At 36.1% G+C, this 22,600-nt stretch overlaps 1 protein-coding gene and 1 non-coding gene across 2 annotated transcripts; both read left to right on the top strand.

Annotated features, from left to right (window-relative positions):
- Positions 1-7,346: 7,346 nt before the first annotated feature.
- LOC137636857 (nucleolar protein 58-like) lies at positions 7,347-8,582 on the top strand. The gene is made up of 3 exons (XM_068369213.1): positions 7,347-7,941; positions 8,045-8,350; positions 8,416-8,582. The coding sequence occupies exons 1-3, from the start codon at positions 7,347-7,349 to the stop codon at positions 8,580-8,582; spliced, it is 1,068 nt and encodes a 355-aa protein (XP_068225314.1).
- Positions 8,583-16,557: 7,975 nt separating this feature from the next.
- TRNAR-ACG (transfer RNA arginine (anticodon ACG)) lies at positions 16,558-16,630 on the top strand. The gene has a single exon. It is a non-coding gene; the product is annotated as a tRNA-Arg (tRNA).
- The last annotated feature ends 5,970 nt before the right edge of the window (positions 16,631-22,600 follow it).

Below are 22,600 nucleotides of genomic sequence, written 5' to 3' on the forward strand. Positions count from 1 at the left end.
TTCTTTTGGAAGCCCCTTACCCAGGTACGAAGCTTCTTCCTAGCTATTTAAATGTCTCAGTAATCAGGTTAGTGCACACAGTACATACCTGAGGGTCCCAATACCGGAGATCATCCTTGGAGACAGCGTATGCTGCGTGTCTCCTACAAAACTCATGTCCGCAGAGGTTCTTGCTGCTGACATTGCAGAAAGGACTTCCCCACTTCAGAGTGTCCTTCTGTAAAGAGAAGAAATTTCCATGAGTATCAAGTGAACTATGTATCACTGGATATGCATAGTATAGCATAACAATTCAGAAAGGAAAGACACACCCTTGTGTTTCCCTCACATCCCATTGTTGCAGCCTTCCAGATAATAAAATCAAATTGGTTTATCTCTTCTAGAGTAACCAATGCAAGGTTTCCAGAGGAAACAGGTGGAGCTCACACCTAAGCAATGATTTTAAAATCCTGGATAATAGACAGGGAAGAACTCAGCTTCCTATCTGTAGGGCAACAGCAAAGGGATGTGCAAGAAAAAACAATAGTGTTAGAAGACACAGTGCTGTACCAAAACCCTTACCATTAGGGGGATGTGTGCCGGCCTGCCTTTGCCGGCCGGCACACACCACAACTAGCTTTAAAGTATACTACTTAACAGCTATAGGGCGGCTGCACTCTGGTTCAAATGCTTGTGCCGGTCGGCAGCAACTGCCGGCCGGTAACAGCCAGTGTTGGCCGGCAATGGCTGCCGGCCAGCAACTACACAAGGTAGTACCCAGCTGCCGGCCACACTCTTGGTGACCGGCAGACAAGGGCTGACATAAGCCGGCCAGCAAAGGTACAAGACCGATGCCAGCCGGCAGCAAAAGAACCAGAGGACTACACCTGCCCGGCTGCCGGCCTCATAGGCCGGCAGCCGGGACAGGTACAGCACTTAGAAGAAAATTAGAATGGATGCCGGGATAAGAGTGTACACAACCTCCAAGCCCGGCAACCGAAAGAGTGCATATAAGGAAGGGGAGAAACTAATTCAGGCTTCCTTGACCCATGCCGTCCGGCTCTGCCGGCAGGCATGGATGAGGGACCAAGAGAGGTCCGGGCAGCACTCGAAAACATAAGACCCTTGCCGGCCAGCAGCTCTGCCGGCCGGCAAGGGGCTGAGTCAATTCCATATCCTAACCTATACTAGGTCCAGAAGTAGAACGACGTACAGTACAGTAAGACCCCTGCCGGCCAGCTCTGCCGGCCGGCAAGGGGCTGAGTCAATTCCACATCCTAACCTATACTAGGTCCAGATGTAGAACGACGTACAGTACAGTATGAAGAAAGAGGGGGAAGGGACAAGAGGGTCCTGCCAACCTTGCTTTAGTGACAGATCACCCGCAGCTAAGAAACTTATCTTAGCCTAAGGGAGATCTAAGGGGAAAGGCCAGCAATACTTGCCAGCTTCCAGAGCACCAAAGCAAGGAAGGCGTTGCTACTCCCAAGGGAAGAACTTATCCTCCTGCGAGAACAGCAACAGGACTAGTCTGGTAGATCACAAAAGAAGGAATCATACTACAGAAACCTTCGGTAGTGACCTAAGGGAGCTAAGCTCCCTTTGTATGTGTTAGGTCAGCGAGGGGGACTCAGCCCCAAGCCAGACAACACAGACTCAGACTAAAAACTCTGTTGTTCTGTCCCTCTTGAACCATACTACAGGAACAGGAAGGTACAGTAACACCCTAGTATAGTTTTATCGAAAATAAATTTCGGAAAAAACCACTTAGGGATAAGCCCAAGGCTTAAACAGAGGGAAAGGGATTGCATACCTTCTCCGAAGAAAAGAAAGCAACCGGGGAGTATGATAAAGTATACTAAGGCTCCATAAGCAACTAGCCTAGGCACCAAGAGAATCGATTACCTAATTCACCGAAACTCACTCGTATACTATCTTGGAAATATTCCACACAGTCTAAAATGTATAAAATATAGCCTAAAGCTTCAATAAAATTTTAATTACACTCGGAAAAACCATAATCATGCATGAAGTACTAGGACCAAACGACTAGGCTACATGGCCTAGCGTAGGCCAGAATGGCGAATACTTCGCCAAATAATACTAAGCACGAAAGGAAATCCTATGTAATGCTAAATAGCTAAAATTTATTAAAGCAAAACAACCACGAATGTCGCTCTGATTAACTAACTTATACCTAGCGAGCGACAGCGTCCAAGACGCCTCTGGTAGGCTACGGCTCTTGTATCAAAGATAAATCCTATTAATCACTCAAAATTTTATCAAGAGCCTACATTTATACATAACAGACACTATACTCAACTTATCAGAGGCCGACGAAGACGAAGAAGCCATGAAAAGTCGAATAAATCCAAGATTTGCGAGAAAAACAGGAAAAAACACCGAGTTGTTAAGCTACGCAAAAAGGAATACAGATGGCGCCAGGATTGGCGCCAGGCACGCATACGAATCGGGGGATAGGGAAGCCTTGGGAGCGGCTCCCCTTTTTCTTTCCCGAATTCGTATCTCGCCAATCACCTGCTACGAGACGAAATCTCTGTCCAGGATGTAGATTGCCATGTGACGTGTCTAGAATACGTCCTCTGATATGTCGCGATATCCCTTTCACGAGGGATACTCGCTCCAGGAGTTAGAATTCTGGTACCTTAAGGTAAATTCTCTGGGAATATCGCCGTAGTTGTAATATACCCTAGGAAGCTACCCTATAGGAACTTCCATCAGGACGACATGGCTTGACCCCAAAAATATATATATAATATATACATTAATATTATTATTATTATTATTATTGCTATTATAATTATTATCGCTTTTATTATTTCTTGCTAAACTACAACGTTAATTAGAAAAGCGGGATGCTATAAGCCCAAGGGCTCAAACAGGGAAAATAGCTCAGTGAGGTAAGGAGAAAAAGAAAAAGAAAATATTTTATGAAGAGCAACAAGATTAAAATAAATAACTGCTATATAAATTATAAAAACTTTAACAAAACAAGAGGAAGAAATAATATAGAATAGTGTGCCCGAGTGTACCCTTAAGCAAGAGAACTCTAACCCTAGGCAGTGGAAGACCATGGTACAAAGGCTATGGCACTACCCAAGATTAAAGAACAATGGTTTGATTTTGGAGTGTCCTTCTCCTAGAAGAGCTGCTTTCCATAGCTAAAGAGTCAATTCTACCCTTGCCATGAGGAAAGTAGCCACTGAAGAAGAAATATTTGGTAATCTTAATGTTGTCAGGTGTATGAGGACAGAGGAGAATCTGTGAAGAATAGGCCAGACAATCCGGTGTATGTGTAGGCAGCGGGTAAATGAACCGTAACCAAACAGAAGGATTCAATGTACTACTGTCTGGCCAGTCAAAAGACCGTGTAGCTCTCTAGCGGTAGTATCTAAACGGTTGGCTGGTTCCTTGGCCAACCTACTACCTTATATATATATATATATATATATATATATATATATATATATATATATATATATATATATATATATATATATATATATATATATATATATATGTATATACATATATATACTGTATATATGTACCATGTATATATACTATATGTATGTATATATATGTATATACATATATATATACTGTATATATGTACCATGTATATATATATATATATATATATATATATATATATATATATATATATATATATATATATATATACATATATATATGTATATATATATATATATATATATATATATATATATATATATATATACATATATATATATGTATGTATATATATATATATATATATATATATATATATATATATATATATATATATATATATGTGTGTGTGTGTGTGTGTGTGTGTGTGTGTGTGTGTGTGTGTGAGTGTGTGTGTGTATACACGCAAACACAAATATACACACACAAAAATATATACATATATATATGTGTGTGTTTGTGTATGAGTACATATTTGTGTATGTGTGTGTTTGCATGTGTATATGTATACACACACATATATATATATATATATATATATATATATATATATATATATATATATATAATATATATATATATATATATATATATATATATATATATATATATATATATATATAAATATATATATATATATATATATATATATATATATATATATATATATATATATATATATATATATATATATATATATTTATATATATATATATATATATATATATATATATATATATATATATATATATATATATATATATATATGTATTCTGTATGTATACAGTATATGTATATATATATCCTTTATATATGTGTGCATATATAGTGTGTATGTATATATATATATATATATATATATATATATATATATATATATATATATATATATATAAATATATATATATATATATATATATATATATATATATATATATATATATATATATATATATATATATATATATATATATATATATATATGCATGTATGTATATATAATTGTGTGTGAGTTTGTGTGTACTTATGCATGTGTGTTTATACACACACACACACACACTTCTATATATATATATATATATATATATATATATATATATATATATATATATATATATATATATATATATATATATATATATATATATATACATATATATATATATATATATATATATATATATATATATATATATATATATACATACTTATATATATATATATATATATATATATATATATATATATATATATATATATATATATATATATATATATATATATATACAAACTATATTTTGAAACAAAATGAAATAACTATGAGGCAATAATATTTTCAAATTTTATGTTTTCTTGACAAGCGACTCTAAAATACTGACAGAGAGAGAGAGAGAGAGAGAGAGAGAGAGAGGGAGAGAGACTTCTCCGGGAAATCCTTTGATTCAGAACGTCTTCAGAGAGTATCTCCTCTCTTCGTTACAGAGGTGAAACACACTCGAAGATTCTTCGTGTTCAATCGTGTTTCTCCTTTTTTTCTGTTATTATTATTATTATTATTATTATTATTATTATTATTATTATTATTATTATTATTATTATTATTATTATTCAATTGGGTCTGTTGTTGCAGCAAATGGTGGAGTGGAAGCAGATGTACGTCAGAGAGTGAATGAAGGTTGCAAAGTGTTGGGGGCAGTTAAGGGAGTAGTAAAAAATAGAGGGTTGGGCATGAATGTAAAGAGAGTTCTATATGAGAAAGTGATTGTACCAACTGTGATGTATGGATCGGAGTTGTGGGGAATGAAAGTGATGGAGAGACAGAAATTGAATGTGTTTGAGATGAAGTGTCTGAGGAGTATGGCTGGTGTATCTCGAGTAGATAGGGTCAGGAACGAGGTGGTGAGGGTGAGAACGGGTGTGTAAGAAATGAGTTAGCGGCTAGAGTGGATATTAATGTGTTGAGGTGGTTTGGCCATGTTGAGAAAATGGAGAATGGCTGTCTGCTAAAGAAGGTGATGAATGCAAGAGTTGATGGGAGAAGTACAAGAGGAAGGCCAAGGTTTGGGTGGATGGATGGTGTGAAGAAAGCTCTGGGTGATAGGAGGATAGATGTGAGAGAGGCAAGAGAGCGTGCTAGAAATAGGAATGAATGGCGAGCGATTGTGACGCAGTTCCGGTAGGCCCTGCTGCTTCCTCCGGTGCCTTAGATGACCGCGGAGGTAGCAGCAGTAGGGGACTCAGCAGTATGAAGCTTCATCTGTGGTGGAAATGTGGGAGGTTGGCCTGTGGCACCCTAGCAGTACCAGCTGAACTCGGCTGAGTCCCTGGTTAGGCTGGAGGAACATAGAGAGTAGAGGTCCCCTTTTTTGTTTTTTTCTTGTTGATGTCGGCTACCCCCCAAAATTGGGGGAAGTGCCTTTGGTATATGGATGGATTATTCAATTGAGAAATTAGACTAATTTTCGGAAGAAGAAAGGAAAGATGAATAATAAGATAGATAATATATGAAAAAGAAGATGAGGAGGAATTTCCCTGAAGAAGTTCGGAAGATTCTCCGGAGGCTTCAAAGAATGAATGTATGAGAGACCCCGAGCTGGGAGGGGATCTTGAAGGTCTCCGTGAGATCTTTTCTGGTTTTTCAAAATAAGGTTAGTCGAAGGAGAAACGTATGGTAATCAAACATAGATTCAATCACCATGTTCGGTATAGTACCAAACAGCGATCAACACAATGAGGAAAGCATTCAACGGAGTTTTTGGAGGATTATTCGAGGCATCACAGCTTACAGCTGATCTTCAAGAGCAGCAGTCGGCGTGTGAGAGCTATTTCATGGAACTCGAAGGACGAATGAAGGAAATTCAGAAATCCTTCGAGTTCAGGATGGTCTCTTGTCTACTGCCCAAGAGGAATGACTACTCTGAGGGCGGGATCGGAGACGTTCCCGTCCTCCAGGGACCATTATCATCCTTCCCTTTGGTTGGAAGATTCTGGAAACCACGGCAGGATCTTCAGCAGTGTCAACTGAAGGTCCAGACTATGGAACGGAAACTAGAAACGCTCAAGACTGATCTGAAATCAATTGGAACTCTGGGGAAATTTCTCCCAGACTTCGTCACTGGAACTGAGGGTGGAACTATTGTTCCCCTAAAGAGTGGTGGCAATTGGTTCTGGGTTGTTTTGGTAGGTATAATTGTGGCTGGAAATGTCCTGTTGTGGAAATTCTTGTCCACAAAGTAGGAAGAAAAGGAACTAAAGGAGTTAGGTAAAAATGTTCAACTGGAGATGGAAAAACAAGTTGAGTTTTTGGACAGAGAATCGGAGTGTGCCTGGGAAGAGATCAACTCTAGATGCCAGGTGGAATCTAAACTAGTTGAAGAGAAGAGAGAGCTGAAGGCAGAGATTCAATGTCTCTCGAACACTAGGGAAACTCTTCAAAAGGATCAAGAAAGAGAAATTGAACATTTCTCATCCAAGTTGCAGGATCTTCAACTAACCAACGAGCGACTTAAGAGCGAACTCTCCAATAAAGAGATTACAATTGGAGATCATTTAGATAAATTAACTGAGAAGGACCAAAAGATTCTTGGACTGACTCGACAATTTGAAAACGTTCACGATGAAAATGAAGCCCGAATTAAGAGGGAAGCAAAACTCAAGGAAGAGATAGAGGAACTGAAAGCAGAGACTCGAGGTCTCACCAACAGAATCGGAACTCTTCAAAAGGAAAAAGAAATCGAGATTGAGAAATTCTCGACTAAGTTGCAAGAACTTCAAAAAAGCAACGATCACCTAAAAGAGGAATTATCTCATAATGATGCTTCCATCGGAGAATATCTAAATAGATTAAGTGAGATGGACAAATAAATCTTGAAATGAGTGAGAAACTGGAAAGAGCTAAGGATGAAAAAGTGGCATTTATTCATCGGTTGGAATCTGTATTTGAGGAAGAGACTGAGGAACTGAAAGAGACAATTGAGGAGCAATTGGGGATTATAAGAGAGATGAAAACGCAGAAAGAGAGGCTGGAGATGAGCCTGACTGAGGCTAGAGTCAATGATTTGGTCAGGAATGGAAGGTACAACTGCCTCTTAGAGGAGTTAGAAGGTCTTAAGGAAGAATATTTGAATAAGGTAAGTGAGATGGAGCAAAGAAATCTTGAAATGAGTGAGCAACTGGAAAAAGTTGAGGGTGAAAAAGTGGTCTCTATTCATCGGCTGGAATCTGTAGTTGTAAAAGATATTGGTGAACTGGAACACACAATTGAGAAGCAATTGGGGATCATTAGAGAGATGAACATAGAGAAAGAGAGGCTGGAGATGAGCCTGACTGAGGCTAAAACAAAAAACTTGACCAATGAAGGAAAGTACACCTGCCTCGTAAATGAGTTAAAAGACACCAAGAAAGAAGCCTGTAGGGCGGAGGATGATCTGTCTAGGGCTTTAGGAGAGATTGGCAAACTAAAGAAGAGTATGGCTTCCATTACCAAGGAGAGAGAGTCTCAAGGAACGCGTCTGCCATCTAAGGTCTGGTAAGGAATTGGCAGAAGACAGGATCGTCCAAACCACCAAAGAAAATGTTGGTCTGAAGGATGAGCTACTTGCGGCAAATGAGATCACCTCTTCACTCGAGGAGCAACTTGAAGGAAGAGATAAGAAGAAAGAAGTGAGCAGACCTGGAACAAGGAAAGTGAGACTCGACAGGTCAAGTTTAGAAATTTCGACCGAGAAGGATGTTAGGAAGGATGGACAAAAAGATGTCCAAAAGGATGTTTGTGTCAATAAAGAAGACGAAGACAAAGTAGATAAGGCAGCAGAGTACCTGGAAGCCAACAGACACAAGGAGGAGAAGGGGGTCGTTGGAGAGGCATCTGGTGTGGGTGAGGTGCTGAGCTGGCTACTAGCCTCAAAAAAGGATATCCCTGAAAAAACAACCACCACCAAGAAGAGCAGAAGCTCCAAAAGGAAACTTCTCCTAGTGAAGAGGAGGAGGAGAAGGAGGAGGAGGAGAAGGAGGAGGAGGAGAAGAAGGAGGAGGAGAAGAAGGAGAAGGAGAAAAAGAAGGAAGCAAAGAAGGAGGAGAAGATTGTAGAGAAAAAAACCTGCTCGTAAACCAATCGTCTTTGACGTGGAACCTGAAAAGCCCGAAAGGGTCTTCTCATCTCACATCGACTTCCAAGGTGCAAAGGTTGGAGCTAACACCACAAGGGACTATGACCTCAAGGGGCACGTGAGTGTCGACTTGGATGTCCCAAGGAAGTTCCACAGAGCCATATACGGAGTGGAAGGAAGGACGCTGTTGGAAATCACCTGGCAGAGTGGCGTCAGCTCCCTAGATATGCCACGAAGGCACCAATTCAGTAATCCGATCACCATCAGTGGTACCATTGGGCAGGTTCAATTAGCAGCTGATCATATCGATAGGCTTCTCAGGAGACTGACCAGTAATTAAATACTTGGATAAAAAAAATAAATAAAAAAATAATAAAAAAATAAAAAATAAAACAAATAGTAAATCAAAAAATATAAAAAAAAAATTCAATAAAGAGCCAAAATAAACAAAATTAAAAAAAAGAACAAAAGAGTAAAAAAAAAAATATCTAAAAAAAATAAAAAAAAAATTACAATAAAAATAAAAATAAAAAATAAAAAAGTTACAAAAAAATAAAAAAGATAAAAAAATAAAAAAAAATCTAAAATATATATATATATATATATATATATATATATATATATATATATATATATATATATATATATATATATATATATATATATATATATATATATATTGTGATGACTGGCTTGACCACCACACAAAAACACTAAACTTCTATCAAACAGTATTCACTAAAGTACCATACTAAGTCCACAGAAGGTGGAATAGTATACAATTTCAATAAGAGTGCAAAGTCAATTCAAGGGGACAAAGAAAATACCAAAAAAATATACTTAATTTTAATACATAAATTTCAGCTAGAAATAACACCTGAACCTCAACAATACAATAATTAATAATAAACAATCACTCTTAAACTCCCTGTAAAAGAAAACAATTCCACAATTAAAGAAAGGTCATCAACACAAGCATACTAAAAGGGGAGAGGGTCCAGAAAGGAGGAGGCAAACGAAAAGTAAGATTATCCTAGCAAATACAAACTAAATATCCCTAACAAATTCCTCATACACTTCTAGGGGTCTCCTCAAAGAGGACAATAAACTCCCCAACTGGAGGCTTATCCCAGGTGGCAGAAAACAAGGATCCAGGACAATGGTGTTGGATGCTCCAATAATGCAGACCGTCCAGGAGTACAGGTCGTGGGCCCGGCACACAAATATAATAATCAAAATCTTTACCTTGGGGCAGAGAGGTCCCCTTGGCTTTTACTGAACCAAGGGCAGTACAATATATATAGGATAAAAATCCTTAATGCAGAGCGAGGATATCCTAGAAAAGCTAAACAGCTTCACAACGTAGCTCTGTAATGGCGATGAATAATATGAATCCAGCAGCAATTATCGTGCCCTTCAAGGTTGGAGGCTCAGAAACACACTGAGGCCAAATCCTCCAAGCGAAAACCTCCATACCTCGGATAATGAAGGAGAGCTGCCACGTAACCAACACAACTTGAAAATATAAAATAGTCGTTAGGCAATAATAAACACCATGATAACCACCGGTGAGGAGACAAAAAGCTAATAAAGAAAGAATACAACACTTCTATACTTAACATTAAAAGTCTAAAAACTTAAATAATTCAGAAATTAATGACAACCAAGTTACACTGGTTTGTGTTACAAAATATTGGATGAAAATCGTTTCATTTTATGGTAACTCTATATTTCATAATGGCCAGCTTAACTCTCTCTCTCTCTCTCTCTCTCTCTCTCTCTCTCTCTCTCTCTCTCTCTCTCTCTCTCTCTCTCTTTTAAATTTAGTCTACGCGAGTTTTTAGAAATTGCGAATCTGCTATCTTATTGGGATAAGTTGATTTTGATTCAAGTAGAAACATTAACTCGAGAAGAGTGTCCATTCATTGTTGGAAAAGATGTTTGGAGGTCAGAAGAATTATATGCATGAACAATTGGGATTTCCTGTACAGTTGTAGTAATTAGGCTAATGAACGTTTAGATGGTGCCATAAGGAGATATTTATAAATACGTAGTTACAGATTAAAGGAGATTCTTCTAAGTAAAAAAAAAAAAAAACTCTGGGGAAACGTCTGTGTCTAGCGCTTTGTTGGACGGGGGTTCTAGACACGCTCAAGCTCGATAGTTTCTTGGTATTTTAAAAGAAATCTTTAGATTGAATGAAATTTTTATCAAATTGACCTTATTGTGAGTGTAGAGCTTTGCATTCCTCATGCTAAATATCAGCGAAGTCTTAGAGTAGTGGCTCATCTTCGCCTACTTTCTTTTCTTTTCATTCCTTCTGCAATCATTCTTGATCTCGACTCTTATTTCCCAACCGGATCTCTTAACTCTCGCCATCGTGAATTAGAATCCAACATTCATCGGTTTCTTTTGAAGTCAGTTCTTTGTGTCTTCTATACCACTCGTGATTGATATCTGTCTTGTTCTTCTCCTTCTTTTTCTTCTTCTTCTTCTTCTTCTTCTCTCTCTCTCTCTCTCTCTCTCTCTCTCTCTCTCTCTCTCTCTCTCTCTCTCTCTCTTTCTTTTTAATAGAATCACTTACGCACTGTATGCCTTCTATTTTCCATCTTATTGCATGAACTGAACCTTGTTTATTTTGACAAATTGATGAACACTTCGTCAAATTATGATAGTAAGCACATTAGATATCTTTAACTTTCAATTTGCACGAGAGAGAGAGAGAGAGAGAGAGAGAGAGAGAGAGAGAGAGAGAGAGAGAGAGAGAGAGAGAGCGCTGAAAATTGCTTTCCTGCAAATTTCTCTTGAATTCACTGTAAAGGAAAAAATTCCTCTAAAAAGAAAGAGGTGGCGAAATTTTCTTCAAGGTATTTATATAGTGAAAAAGCTCTTGCATCAGATGAGTCTTCCCTGTGTTTTTCGTGAGATAATGAAAGCTTCCGGGCTCCCACGAGAGAGACTGTTCCCATTTGTCAAAACAAACGAGGAAGTTACGAGTGGTAACGCAGGTTTCACCTTACCTACGTTTACCGGGGCAAGACACGGAAACCCAGGATCTAACTACAGCCATATTCCCTGTCCCTCAAATGGGAACGGAAAATAGACCATGTAAAGAGCTGTCAGCCATATATTACAAATGTTTTTAACACATCCATAGAGAGAGAGAGAGAGAGAGAGAGAGAGAGAGAGAGAGAGAGAGAGAGAGAGAGAGAGAGATTTTATTTTATCTATTAATGCCGTTGGATTCATAGTAGAATATGTATTTATTTAATAAATTATTTTAGCTGCTTCAGTAACCTGCTAATGGTCATCACTATTCAATCCCAAGGATTTTGTAAGTAGAACGCATTGAACGTTCCACAGAGTATTTGGCTCTAAAATAATTTTTTATAATCTTGTGTCAACTGACAAGGTCAGTGCCATTTTTTATATATATATATATATATATATATATATATATATATATATATATATATATATATATATATATATATATATATATATATGTGTGTGTGTGTGTGTGTGTGTGTGTGTGTGTGTGTATAAAACCAGAAGTAAGGTGTTTTATTTAATACCGCCAGGGCACGACTACTCCCTCTCCTCCCTACCCCAGGGACGGGGAGAGACCGAATGATTATACGTCTAGCTATGGCAATGAATGTGACCAAGAAAAAAAAGAATATATATATATATATATATATATATATATATATATATATATATATATGTATGTATATATATATATATATATATATATATATATATATATATATATATATATATATATATATATATATATATATATCCAGACACTTTTTCTTTTTTATATAGGGAAGATTATTTTCTCAAAACTCTTTATTTTGAATTCGACCTGGTGTTGATTGTCTTCCTCATTCATGACATTTCATTCGAAAAAGTACAAGCGACCAAATGAAGTTTCAGACTCAAATATAATCATACATATACAGCAGTCCGAACATTTACCTATTCATAGTATTTCAGTAAAAGTTTTGCTTAATGAGCCTGAATATCAGAAGAAACTAGACGAAATATTTTGCGTTTCGCTGTATTATCATTTTCTAGTTCGTTTAGAAGAGCCAAAAAACTTTATTTTTCATGAAATGTAAAACTCTGACAATGATTGAATTAAGCAAAGAAATGAGAATCAAACAAAACAGCTGAATCAGTAACCATATTTAAAGGTTTGATGGTTGTTCATGAGTGACAAAGGCAAGGGACGGTGACAACGCCATAACAAGTGAATGCCCTAGAGACTGACCATATATACAGATGATCAGTGACTAAGTCCCCCCCCCCTCTCCATCAAGCTAGGACCAGGGAGGACTAGGCAATGACTCGACTGGTAGACCTATAGGCTTCCCTAATCCACCATTTCTTAGTTTACAAGGATGGTGAGGTTAAGCACACATCAAGAGACTATCGAGCTTGAGGATTTCTCGAACCCCCTTCCAAGACATCGCCAGGGAGGGACGTTTCCAATAGGGTACCAAGAGTCTGACAATTACTAAAACTCTGACGAGATCAAATATAAATGTTTCCAGATATTATAACTGGACTCCTTCGAAAGTCCTTTAATTACGAATAGATGTAGAATTAGTTCCGGCGGGGTTTAATGCCATTTATCCGTACAAAAAGGAAAAGGAAGTCACCATATCCATCAGGGAAGAGGACGCACTCGTTTATTACATGTTTACTCATCGCCCCCATCCCCTTGTGACCCATTGCCCATCTCGGGAGAATGCCCTACCACTGATATTAAAGCGTATCTCGGAAGAATGTTCAAAGTTTAGTCGAATGCTAATAATAATAGGAAGTCTTTACAACAGATTTTATCAGAACTGTCATTTTCAGTTATACCTGATAATAAAGTCTTACAATATTGTAACTGACAAGTTATGATTAATTTTAACTAACTTTGTTGCTTACTAGTTGTAATTAACTTTTTCGTTTTCATAATGAACCTTCACCAGTCCTGTGAGTCGGGTTATTTTTTTTTTCACCCTTTATCACACTTTTTTAAACAAACTCTCGAAAATATTTTTGTGAAATATGAATATTGTGTTAAACTTGTAGGATTAATATGCCCTCCGGAAAGGGCTGAAATAGATGGAAGGGTTTATTTTTTCTTAATTTTCCATTCCAAGGAAAAAAAATGAGAAAGCTAAGCTTTGTAGGTTATGATGTATCAATCTCTCGAAGATGTCTACCTACCAACGTCTCCTCTCGTGATATATGAACCTTTTTCATTCTTGGGTCAAAGATAAAATGAAGAAAGTATTTTGCATTTTACGAAAAGAAAAAGAATGAGGGAATTGAATTACCAGCCAAGATCAGGTATCAAGATGGATTGCTGGAATATCGCAAAAGGAAAGCACGGGGAGTCGGGACATATAGGAGAAGTGCGGTATACGTAATGTAAAAGATGATACCAGAGGAGGGGCTAAATGTTTAGGTAGATATGCACGCACACAGTTTCAACCCTTCCCACATCTCTCACTTGCTCATTCCCAACTACAACGAGGCAGTTGTGGTTTGCGAGTTGTACCTCTTGAGGTACCCCCTCTCCCCCCTACTTTTGAAACGGGGAGATACCGAGTAGGTATATGTCTGGCAATACCGCTGACCGTAACCAGAAATATATCATATATATATATATATATATATATATATATATATATATATATATATATATATATATATATATATATATATAGAGAGAGAGAGAGAGAGAGAGAGAGAGAGAGAGAGAGAGACTTGCTCTTTATTATATGGGGCAAATCAGAAGGAAGGAGGTAGAAGCAATTAAGAGAGCAAAGAACGTGCCAGTGATGGGGAGGAGGAGTATGAGGTGTCAACTGATCCGAAGGGTGGATCATTGTGGGGAGACACGATGGCAGAGGTGGTGGGTGGGGCTAAAAGCAGGAACTCGCCGTGCAGTTATGGTATGACTGGGTGCATGTGTACTTGAATTCATGAGTCTTAACTACACATGATGGTTCCTTCTAGAGGGTTTTGGAATATTCTTTTCTTCTGTATTTACAGCATATTATCTTTGGTAATCGTAATACTCATCTAAATAAATCATGTTGTTTGCTTACTATAGTCCCTTCAGAAAGTCATTTAAATGATAGGTTTTAGATAATACGCTGTTGTACAGAGTGATGACTGATATATCTGGATATGATTCAGCATATTGCATACAAGAGAGTTAATTATGTCCTTATGAAATGGCCAAAGATAAACCAATTTGGATTTCTTTTATTGGCCTTACATCCCCATCCTTGCATAACGCTCGACTGTTTTTGCATTGCGTTGCATTTGCCAACATTCAAAGTTTTGACTTAATATTTTCCCCTCTGGCGTTGGGGGGAAAATTACAGATTAGACAGAAAATCATAATAACCATAGCGTTATTTGCGATTAGTCGAAATACTATTGCAATTAACCAATTGGACATGGTTTGTGCTTTTGTAATTATCGAATGCTACGGTACATTACTCTCTCTCTCTCTCTCTCTCTCTCTCTCTCTCTCTCTCTCTGTGTGTGTGTGTGTGTGTGTCCTGTTCCTGCAAACCTTACGTGAGTAAGAGGATTTTCCTCTCAATTCTGTGTATCAGCAATTTTGTGAGCAAAGTTCTAGATAGTAGAGTGGTACGACTTAGGGATGGTATTGGCATAGCGGCAGATCGAGCTCTTCCTCGGAATGAGAGTTTACAGGGGAGGTTACTGATGTGGTTGGATTAGCCGGCTGACGTTCCGATGAGAATCTCTTCAGATGAAATTAGAACTGACGCCAGACACCTTAAACCTTTTGAAATTTTATTGTTCGTCTTAACGTTTTCAAAGACACTTAAATCCTTTCTAATTTCTTGACTATTAGCGCTATGTAATCTTAATGTGTGATTTGTAATAATTCATCTGTAGTTACCTCAAGAATGCAGTAAAAGTTAGAGTTTTCGTATATGTTCAATATAAACCGTCCTAACACTGACGATTTGAGAAATGATGATTAGGTCGATACTCCACCAATAAGTCGCAATAACGCAATCTCTCTCTCTCTCTCTCTCTCTCTCTCTCTCTCTCTCTCTCTTCATTTATCGCCAACAGTATTTACAATTCTTTGATTTCTATATATCTCGTACAAGTGTTCTCAAAAACGTGAAGATAAATAAGTTATTTGTCCTTATGAATACTGGATCTTCGCCATCTCACTTTTTATTTTTTCTCCCACATTATTTACGCTTAGTAAGAAACTTGTAAAGGTAACGATGCAAGTGGTTGATGAAAATGAGCATTAAAATATTCCTAACACTCCTTCATAGGAATGTTAGACAGATGCAACTAAATGAGGTTGTCGTTTTAAGATTATTTTATTTATACAATTTATGTAAAGGAGGCCTATACAAGTATATAATTCTTGGCTTTGAATTTAGCGAGTATCTCGAATGTCAACTTGCCTCCTACACAGATTCACTCATTATCATTTAAGGAACCTCAAGTTGCAAAGTCTTTTTACAGGAAAATGGACTTATGACAATTTATTCTGATCACTGAAATACCTCCTTTATTTGATAATCTCTTATTCTGTGTATATGTTTATTAATCATGCCATTGTATGGAACAAGATACTACGTGTAGTTGAAACCCTGTTGAATGATGAGGACATGATACGAAGAAGAGAGAGCGAGGGGATGCGGTATGTCAGCTGGTGGCATTGGCCTTTTGGCCCATACCCAAAGTTCTACCGAAATATAAAGAGTTGAACAACGTCCTACACTGTTCGCGTGCATTTGGAAAGAAAAAATATTTGCTTCAAATGTCTCTATTCATGAAGTTTCATAATTTTGATTTCCTAATTGTTAGGGAAATATCAACAACAGTTATGTGAAGAAAATTTGTGGCATTAATAAAAAAGAAAAAAATAAGTTAGTTTTTGGAATCAGTAATCAGGAACGGCCTTGTGGCGCAACGGATAACGCGTCTGACTACGGATCAGAAGATTCCAGGTTCGAATCCTGGCAAGGTCGAGGACAGAATTTTTCACCATCAGCTCTGATCGTGTTTCGCTAATGTGATAAGGAAATTAATTATTGTTTTTATTATTATTATTCATGTTATTAATTTTATTATTATTTTTTAGATGGGGAGATCATCTCAGATTTACATCTTTTAACAATTCCTTAACAATAGTTACGTTGTTTTTTACAATATTATTGAAAAAAAAACATACAATGTAATTATTATTAAGGAATTGTTAAAAGATGTAAACAAACCGCCGTAAAATGTTGTTCGCTAAGACTGTAACGTGTTGTTGTTGTTTTTTTTTTCTTTACGGAGATGGTCCCTATGAAAGCTATATAAATTTAGTATTTCACAAATTGTGGGTTATTCTATTTATCATAAATGCACGGACAAATTTTGCATTTTAATGTATATATATATATATATATATATATATATATATATATATATATATATATAGAGAGAGAGAGAGAGAGAGAGAGAGAGAGAGAGAGAGAGAGAGAGAGAGTTGGCATTACACATACTATTTTGGTCTTCCTGTTGATGACATCAGTCCGAAATTGAAGTATTGCTACATATTTCCTTGGTTTTCCCTCCTATGTCCTATACTGTACTGGGTGGTATTATAATCATTCTTTTATATTTATTCTCCTTCAACGATACTTTCGACTTGAAAATTTAAAAAGGGAGTTATGAATGCTGGTGTTTGTTTAGAATGACTAAAAAGGAATTTATTCTTGGCATTTGAATATCAAATTATATCCTAAGATAAGAGTAGTCTCGAAATGAGTTAAAAGTCTAAACTTTCCCATTTAAATCCAAGCAGTATGAACACCTCTGTAGCTTAGTGCGATCGTAATGTTACTCAGTAGTATATAATATCTGTATGTAGTCAATATTACAAACCTCGCTTTAACATTGATATTGTCATGAAATTGATGCTTGGCTAACGTTGGAGAGACAGATTATTAGGACTCGAGCTTCTGCCTTCCTCTTGGAATCCTAATGGTCAGGAATTATTCGAATGATAGGAACAACTGGTATCAGAGACGTGGCCGAGACTGATGATGAAGGTCTACTACTGATGTGTCCTCGGGATATCGTTTGTACTTTGAAGAGGAATTGTCCCAACGCTTCTAGTTGTTCAGCCATTCCTTCGGTGTTCTTATATTTATAGAACTAGTGTATGCTACCCGTCTGAAATGATGGCTAAATTTTTAGATGGATATGCACACATACGCATCACCCTCTTACCAGGGTATGATTAGCCTACTCTCTTTCTCCCCCTACCCGCGGAACAGTGAGAGACAGAGTAGTTATACGTCTGGTAATAATGCTGAGCGTGACCATATATATATATATATATATATATGTGTATATATATATATATATATATGTGTGTGTGTGTGTGTGTGTGTGTGTAGCCAGACACTTGCTGTTTACTATATAAGGGAGATTCTGTTAGATATTCAGACGGCAGTTTATATGGTTAGAGTCTGTGTATATGTTTACTTGCATTATGTTGTTATATCTTATTTCATATTGATATGGAAGATTTACATAGTATTTATAGGACTACTCCCTTTCCCCCTACCCGGGGAGAGACCGAGTAGTCATACGTATGGCAATGCCACTCAGATTGACATATATATATATATATATATATATATATATATATAAAACCAGATATGTGCTCTTTATTATGTAGGGGAGGAATATTAAGTAAGGAATCATCACCCATTCATAGATTACCTGTAGGGATCAAAGGACTGGCTTTATCGTGGGACCAATTACCCTCCCCCTCTACATGTATCGTTATTGGACTGACATAATTAAACCAGCCAAAACTATACTTATGTACTTTTTAAGCGTCTCTGGGTAATAATTTCTGCTGAAAACAAGAAGTGTTCAGATGAGTTGCGTTACTTCATAGGTTTCATTGCTAAATTGTTCAATGGTCATAAAACAGAGTGAACATACATCGAAGCATTCGAAAGTGAATCTTTAGAATACTTTTATGAAATATGAATATTGGGTTAAGTTTTTAGGTTTAAAATGCCCCCCGAAAAGGGCTGAAAAAAAAGATGAAAGGGTTTATTTTGTTTTCTTAATTTTCCGCCTCAATGAAGGAAATGAGAAAGCTAAGCTATGTAGGTTATGATATATCGATCTCTCGAAGATGTTTACCTTCCAACGTCTCCTCTCGTGGTATATGAACCATTTTCCTTCTTGGGTCAAAGATGAAACGGAGAAGATACTTTGAATTTTGCGAAAATAAGAAGAATGAGGGAACTGAATTGCCAGCTAAGATCAGGTATCGAGATAGATTCCAGGAATATCGCTAATGGGAACCACGGTGAGTCGGGACATATAAAAGAAGGTGCGATGTAGGTCATGTAAAAGATAACACGAGAGGAGGAGCTAAATATTATTATTATTATTATTATTATTATTATTATTATTATTATTATTATTATTATTATTATTATTATCTAAGCTACAACCCTAGCTGGAAAAGCAGGATGCTATAAGCCCAGAGGCTCTAACAGGGAAAATAGCTCAGTGAGGAAAGGAAACAATTTTAAGAACAATATCATTGAAATAAATATTTCCTAAATAAACTATAAAAACTTTAACCAAACAAAAGGAAAAAAAATTAGATAGAATAGTGTGCCCAAGTGTACCCTCAAGCAAGATAACTCTGGCCCAAGACAGTGGAAGGCCATGGTACAGAGGCTATGGCACTACCCAAGACTAGAGAACAATTGTTTGATTTTGGAGTGTCCTTCTCCCAGAAGAACTGCTTACCATGGCTAAAGAGTTTCTTCTACTCTTGCCAAGAGAAAAGTGGCTACTGAACAATTACACATACACATATAAGCATGTGTATATGATCATGCATAAAAATGTGTGTATATATAAATTTATATATATATATATATATATATATATATATATATATATATATATATATATATATATATATATATATATATATATATATATATATATATAAATTATATATATATATATATATATATATATATATATAATATATATATATATATATATATATATATATATTATATATATATATAGGTATATGTATATGTATTTGCGCGTGTTAAGAATTTACTTTTGATATGTATTTGCTATTAAATAATACGAAATAGCAAAAATATCTATTTAGAATATAATCATTTATTCATATATAACACACATAGCTGTTTCTAGTTTACTGCAGGAAAAGGGTATCAGAGATGTCATTATTCTTGTCTGGAACTTGTCTAAAGAGATATATGTTATCATCGCTTATATGATTATTGATAAGAAGAAATTTGTATTTAGGAACAGCAAATCCTGACTGAATAATTTAGACCCACGCTTAGTAAAATTCATGTTTTTATCTCCCGAGAGAGAGAGAGAGAGAGAGAGAGAGAGAGAGAGAGAGAGAGAGAGACCCTATATCAGGGGTTTTATCCATATGATCATATTTAAAGATTAATTAGGTTGCCTAGCGTCGCAACTACAAAGGTCATTGACACTAGGCGGCGTCATAACTGCCAGGGTCACTGACGCCTCAAGGTAGAATGAAACGCAGTAAAAGAGTATTTAATCATCATATCATATCCCTGAAGAAGGAGATGTTGTTGTTGTTGGAGCATCAAGAAGACATACTTAATCATTTTCTGATATCCGTGAAGAGTGAAAAGACTGTAGACGTTATAAGAGGAAGATTTTAAGCAAAAAATAAGGATATTGTTATAAAATACTTTTAGTCAGTAGACATTAATTTTATATCTATCAAAAGTTTTAATAATAAAGTAAGTTTTATTTTAGATAGAAATATTGATCATGTCTAAAAATATTTAATTCTATACATTAAAATATACTGTGTTCAATTATATGTTGAAAGTAGGGAATAAAGTCTTGTATCAATCACTTCCGAAAGAATTTCTTCCTGAGTTCCTAAGGAAATCTTGAAGAACTTGTCAGGGGACTTGAAGCTGAATTGAAGAAATGTAATGGAAAATAAGGTTTTCAACTTGATATAATCAATTACTCATTCAAATAATAATTTGGAATCATTTAGAAAGATATATTTTTCTTTTTATTGCGAAAGTAATTCTAATTTCAGAAATAAGCGTTTAAAAATTCAAATATGTCCAATTTCTTATAAATTTACATAATGACCTCACAAATTTGAAGTTGAAAAAAATATTTTGACTCGAACGTTCCAAATTCCTCTCTGTCTTCAGGGATATGATATGATGATTAAATACTTTTTTCTTTACTGTATTTCATTCTACCTTGAGGCGTCAGTGACCCTGGCAGTTATGACACCGCCTAGTGTCAATGACCTTTGTAGTTGCGACGCTAGGCAACCTAATCAATCTTTGAATGTGATCATATGGATAAAACCCCTGATATAGGGTCTCTCTCTCTCTCTCTCTCTCTCTCTCTCTCTCTCTCTCTCTCTCTCTCTCTCTCTCTCTCTCTCTACCAAAATCTAATGGAAAACGGATGAGGTAAACATGACCATTCCCTTAGCGTGGGCCTAACTTAGTCAGTCTGGACTTGCTGTTCCGAAATATAAATTTCTTCTCCTTTTAAGTTCTATCAGACTGGAGAGAGAGAGAGAGAGAGAGAGAGAGAGAGAGAGAGAGAGAGAGAGAGAGAGAGAGAGAGAGAGAGAGAGAGAGAGAGAGAAAATATGTATGCGTCGAAAACACGCAATTCTTCTCTGTAGAATCAATGAATACCTCTAGAGCTCTAGAAACAGCATTCTCTTATGGAGACTTCTCCGCCATTTTTTTTTCTCACGTCAGAATGAAGAAACTCAGATCTTTTTTTGATCCTTCAATATTCTCTACTTTTGCAGTTTCCACCTTATTCTGCACAATCTCCATATTTGGTTAATCAACATATCGAACTTTATTTCTTATTTCAAATCCATCCTCGCGTAAACTGATCAACGACTTATTATTAGTTCTTTTCGGATTCTTTCATTCTTCGCCCCGTTCTCATTTCTGTCTCCCTCTTCTTCCTGTATTTTCTGTTGGAATCCTTTCAAATAAATCAACTTTTAATCTTCAATATTCTTCTTGTTTTGCTTTTCCAGAATACCTTTCAGGTTCCACTTGTCATTGCTCCCTTCTTCACGAGGTATTTTTCCTCTTCCATCATTTCTGCTCGGAGACCAATGGCAATTTGAAGCCGATTTGGAAATGTACCGGAATTCCATATTCCTTCTCACAGAGTTTAGCTTCTTTGGGGTAGCTCCAATTTGAAATAACTTCCAAACAATAAGTTTAAAACAATAGAATTACTTGTACAGTTGGAAGACAACTAACCAATTTGTGATTGCATATTCTTATTCACAGAAGAAAATGTTGAGAATAGGAGTATTCCATGGAAGTATGTTAAAACCGATAATATTTTATCCTTATAAGAACAGTCTGAATAATGTATTAAAGACACTATGTTCAAGTTACTTGAGGACGATAAAATTTGAATTTCCTTTCATGATGTTCAGGATACAAATGGTGTTCTTGGCAGTAATAGGGAACGGTAACAATTAAAACTTGAACAGGGGTCTCTAAACGATAAGCGTGATTTTGCTTAGACTTTAGTCAGACATTATATCACCCGTGATTTATCACAGATCGTTTGGGTAACTGATAGGAAATCCATAACATTGATATATCAAAAGGATTAATTTTATACTAACATAATAGGAACATGTTGATCGAAAAAAAATCTAATTTGATAAAACAAGATGAGGACCGGATTGGAACACATTATAACAATTAAATTTGTTTATATTACTATAGTCAAATAAACAAAGCTGTGCTATCAATAAACTTGCTAAATATAAAAATAAGAAATCTTCACGTTTTCAATGAAAAACAGCTATTACATCTCATAAAAAAATATCTATGTTTTCAAAGAGCATGTTTGCACAACCCAGCAAT

Source organism: Palaemon carinicauda, unplaced genomic scaffold, assembly GCF_036898095.1.
Source record: "Palaemon carinicauda isolate YSFRI2023 unplaced genomic scaffold, ASM3689809v2 scaffold413, whole genome shotgun sequence".
Lineage (NCBI taxonomy): Eukaryota > Metazoa > Arthropoda > Malacostraca > Decapoda > Palaemonidae > Palaemon > Palaemon carinicauda.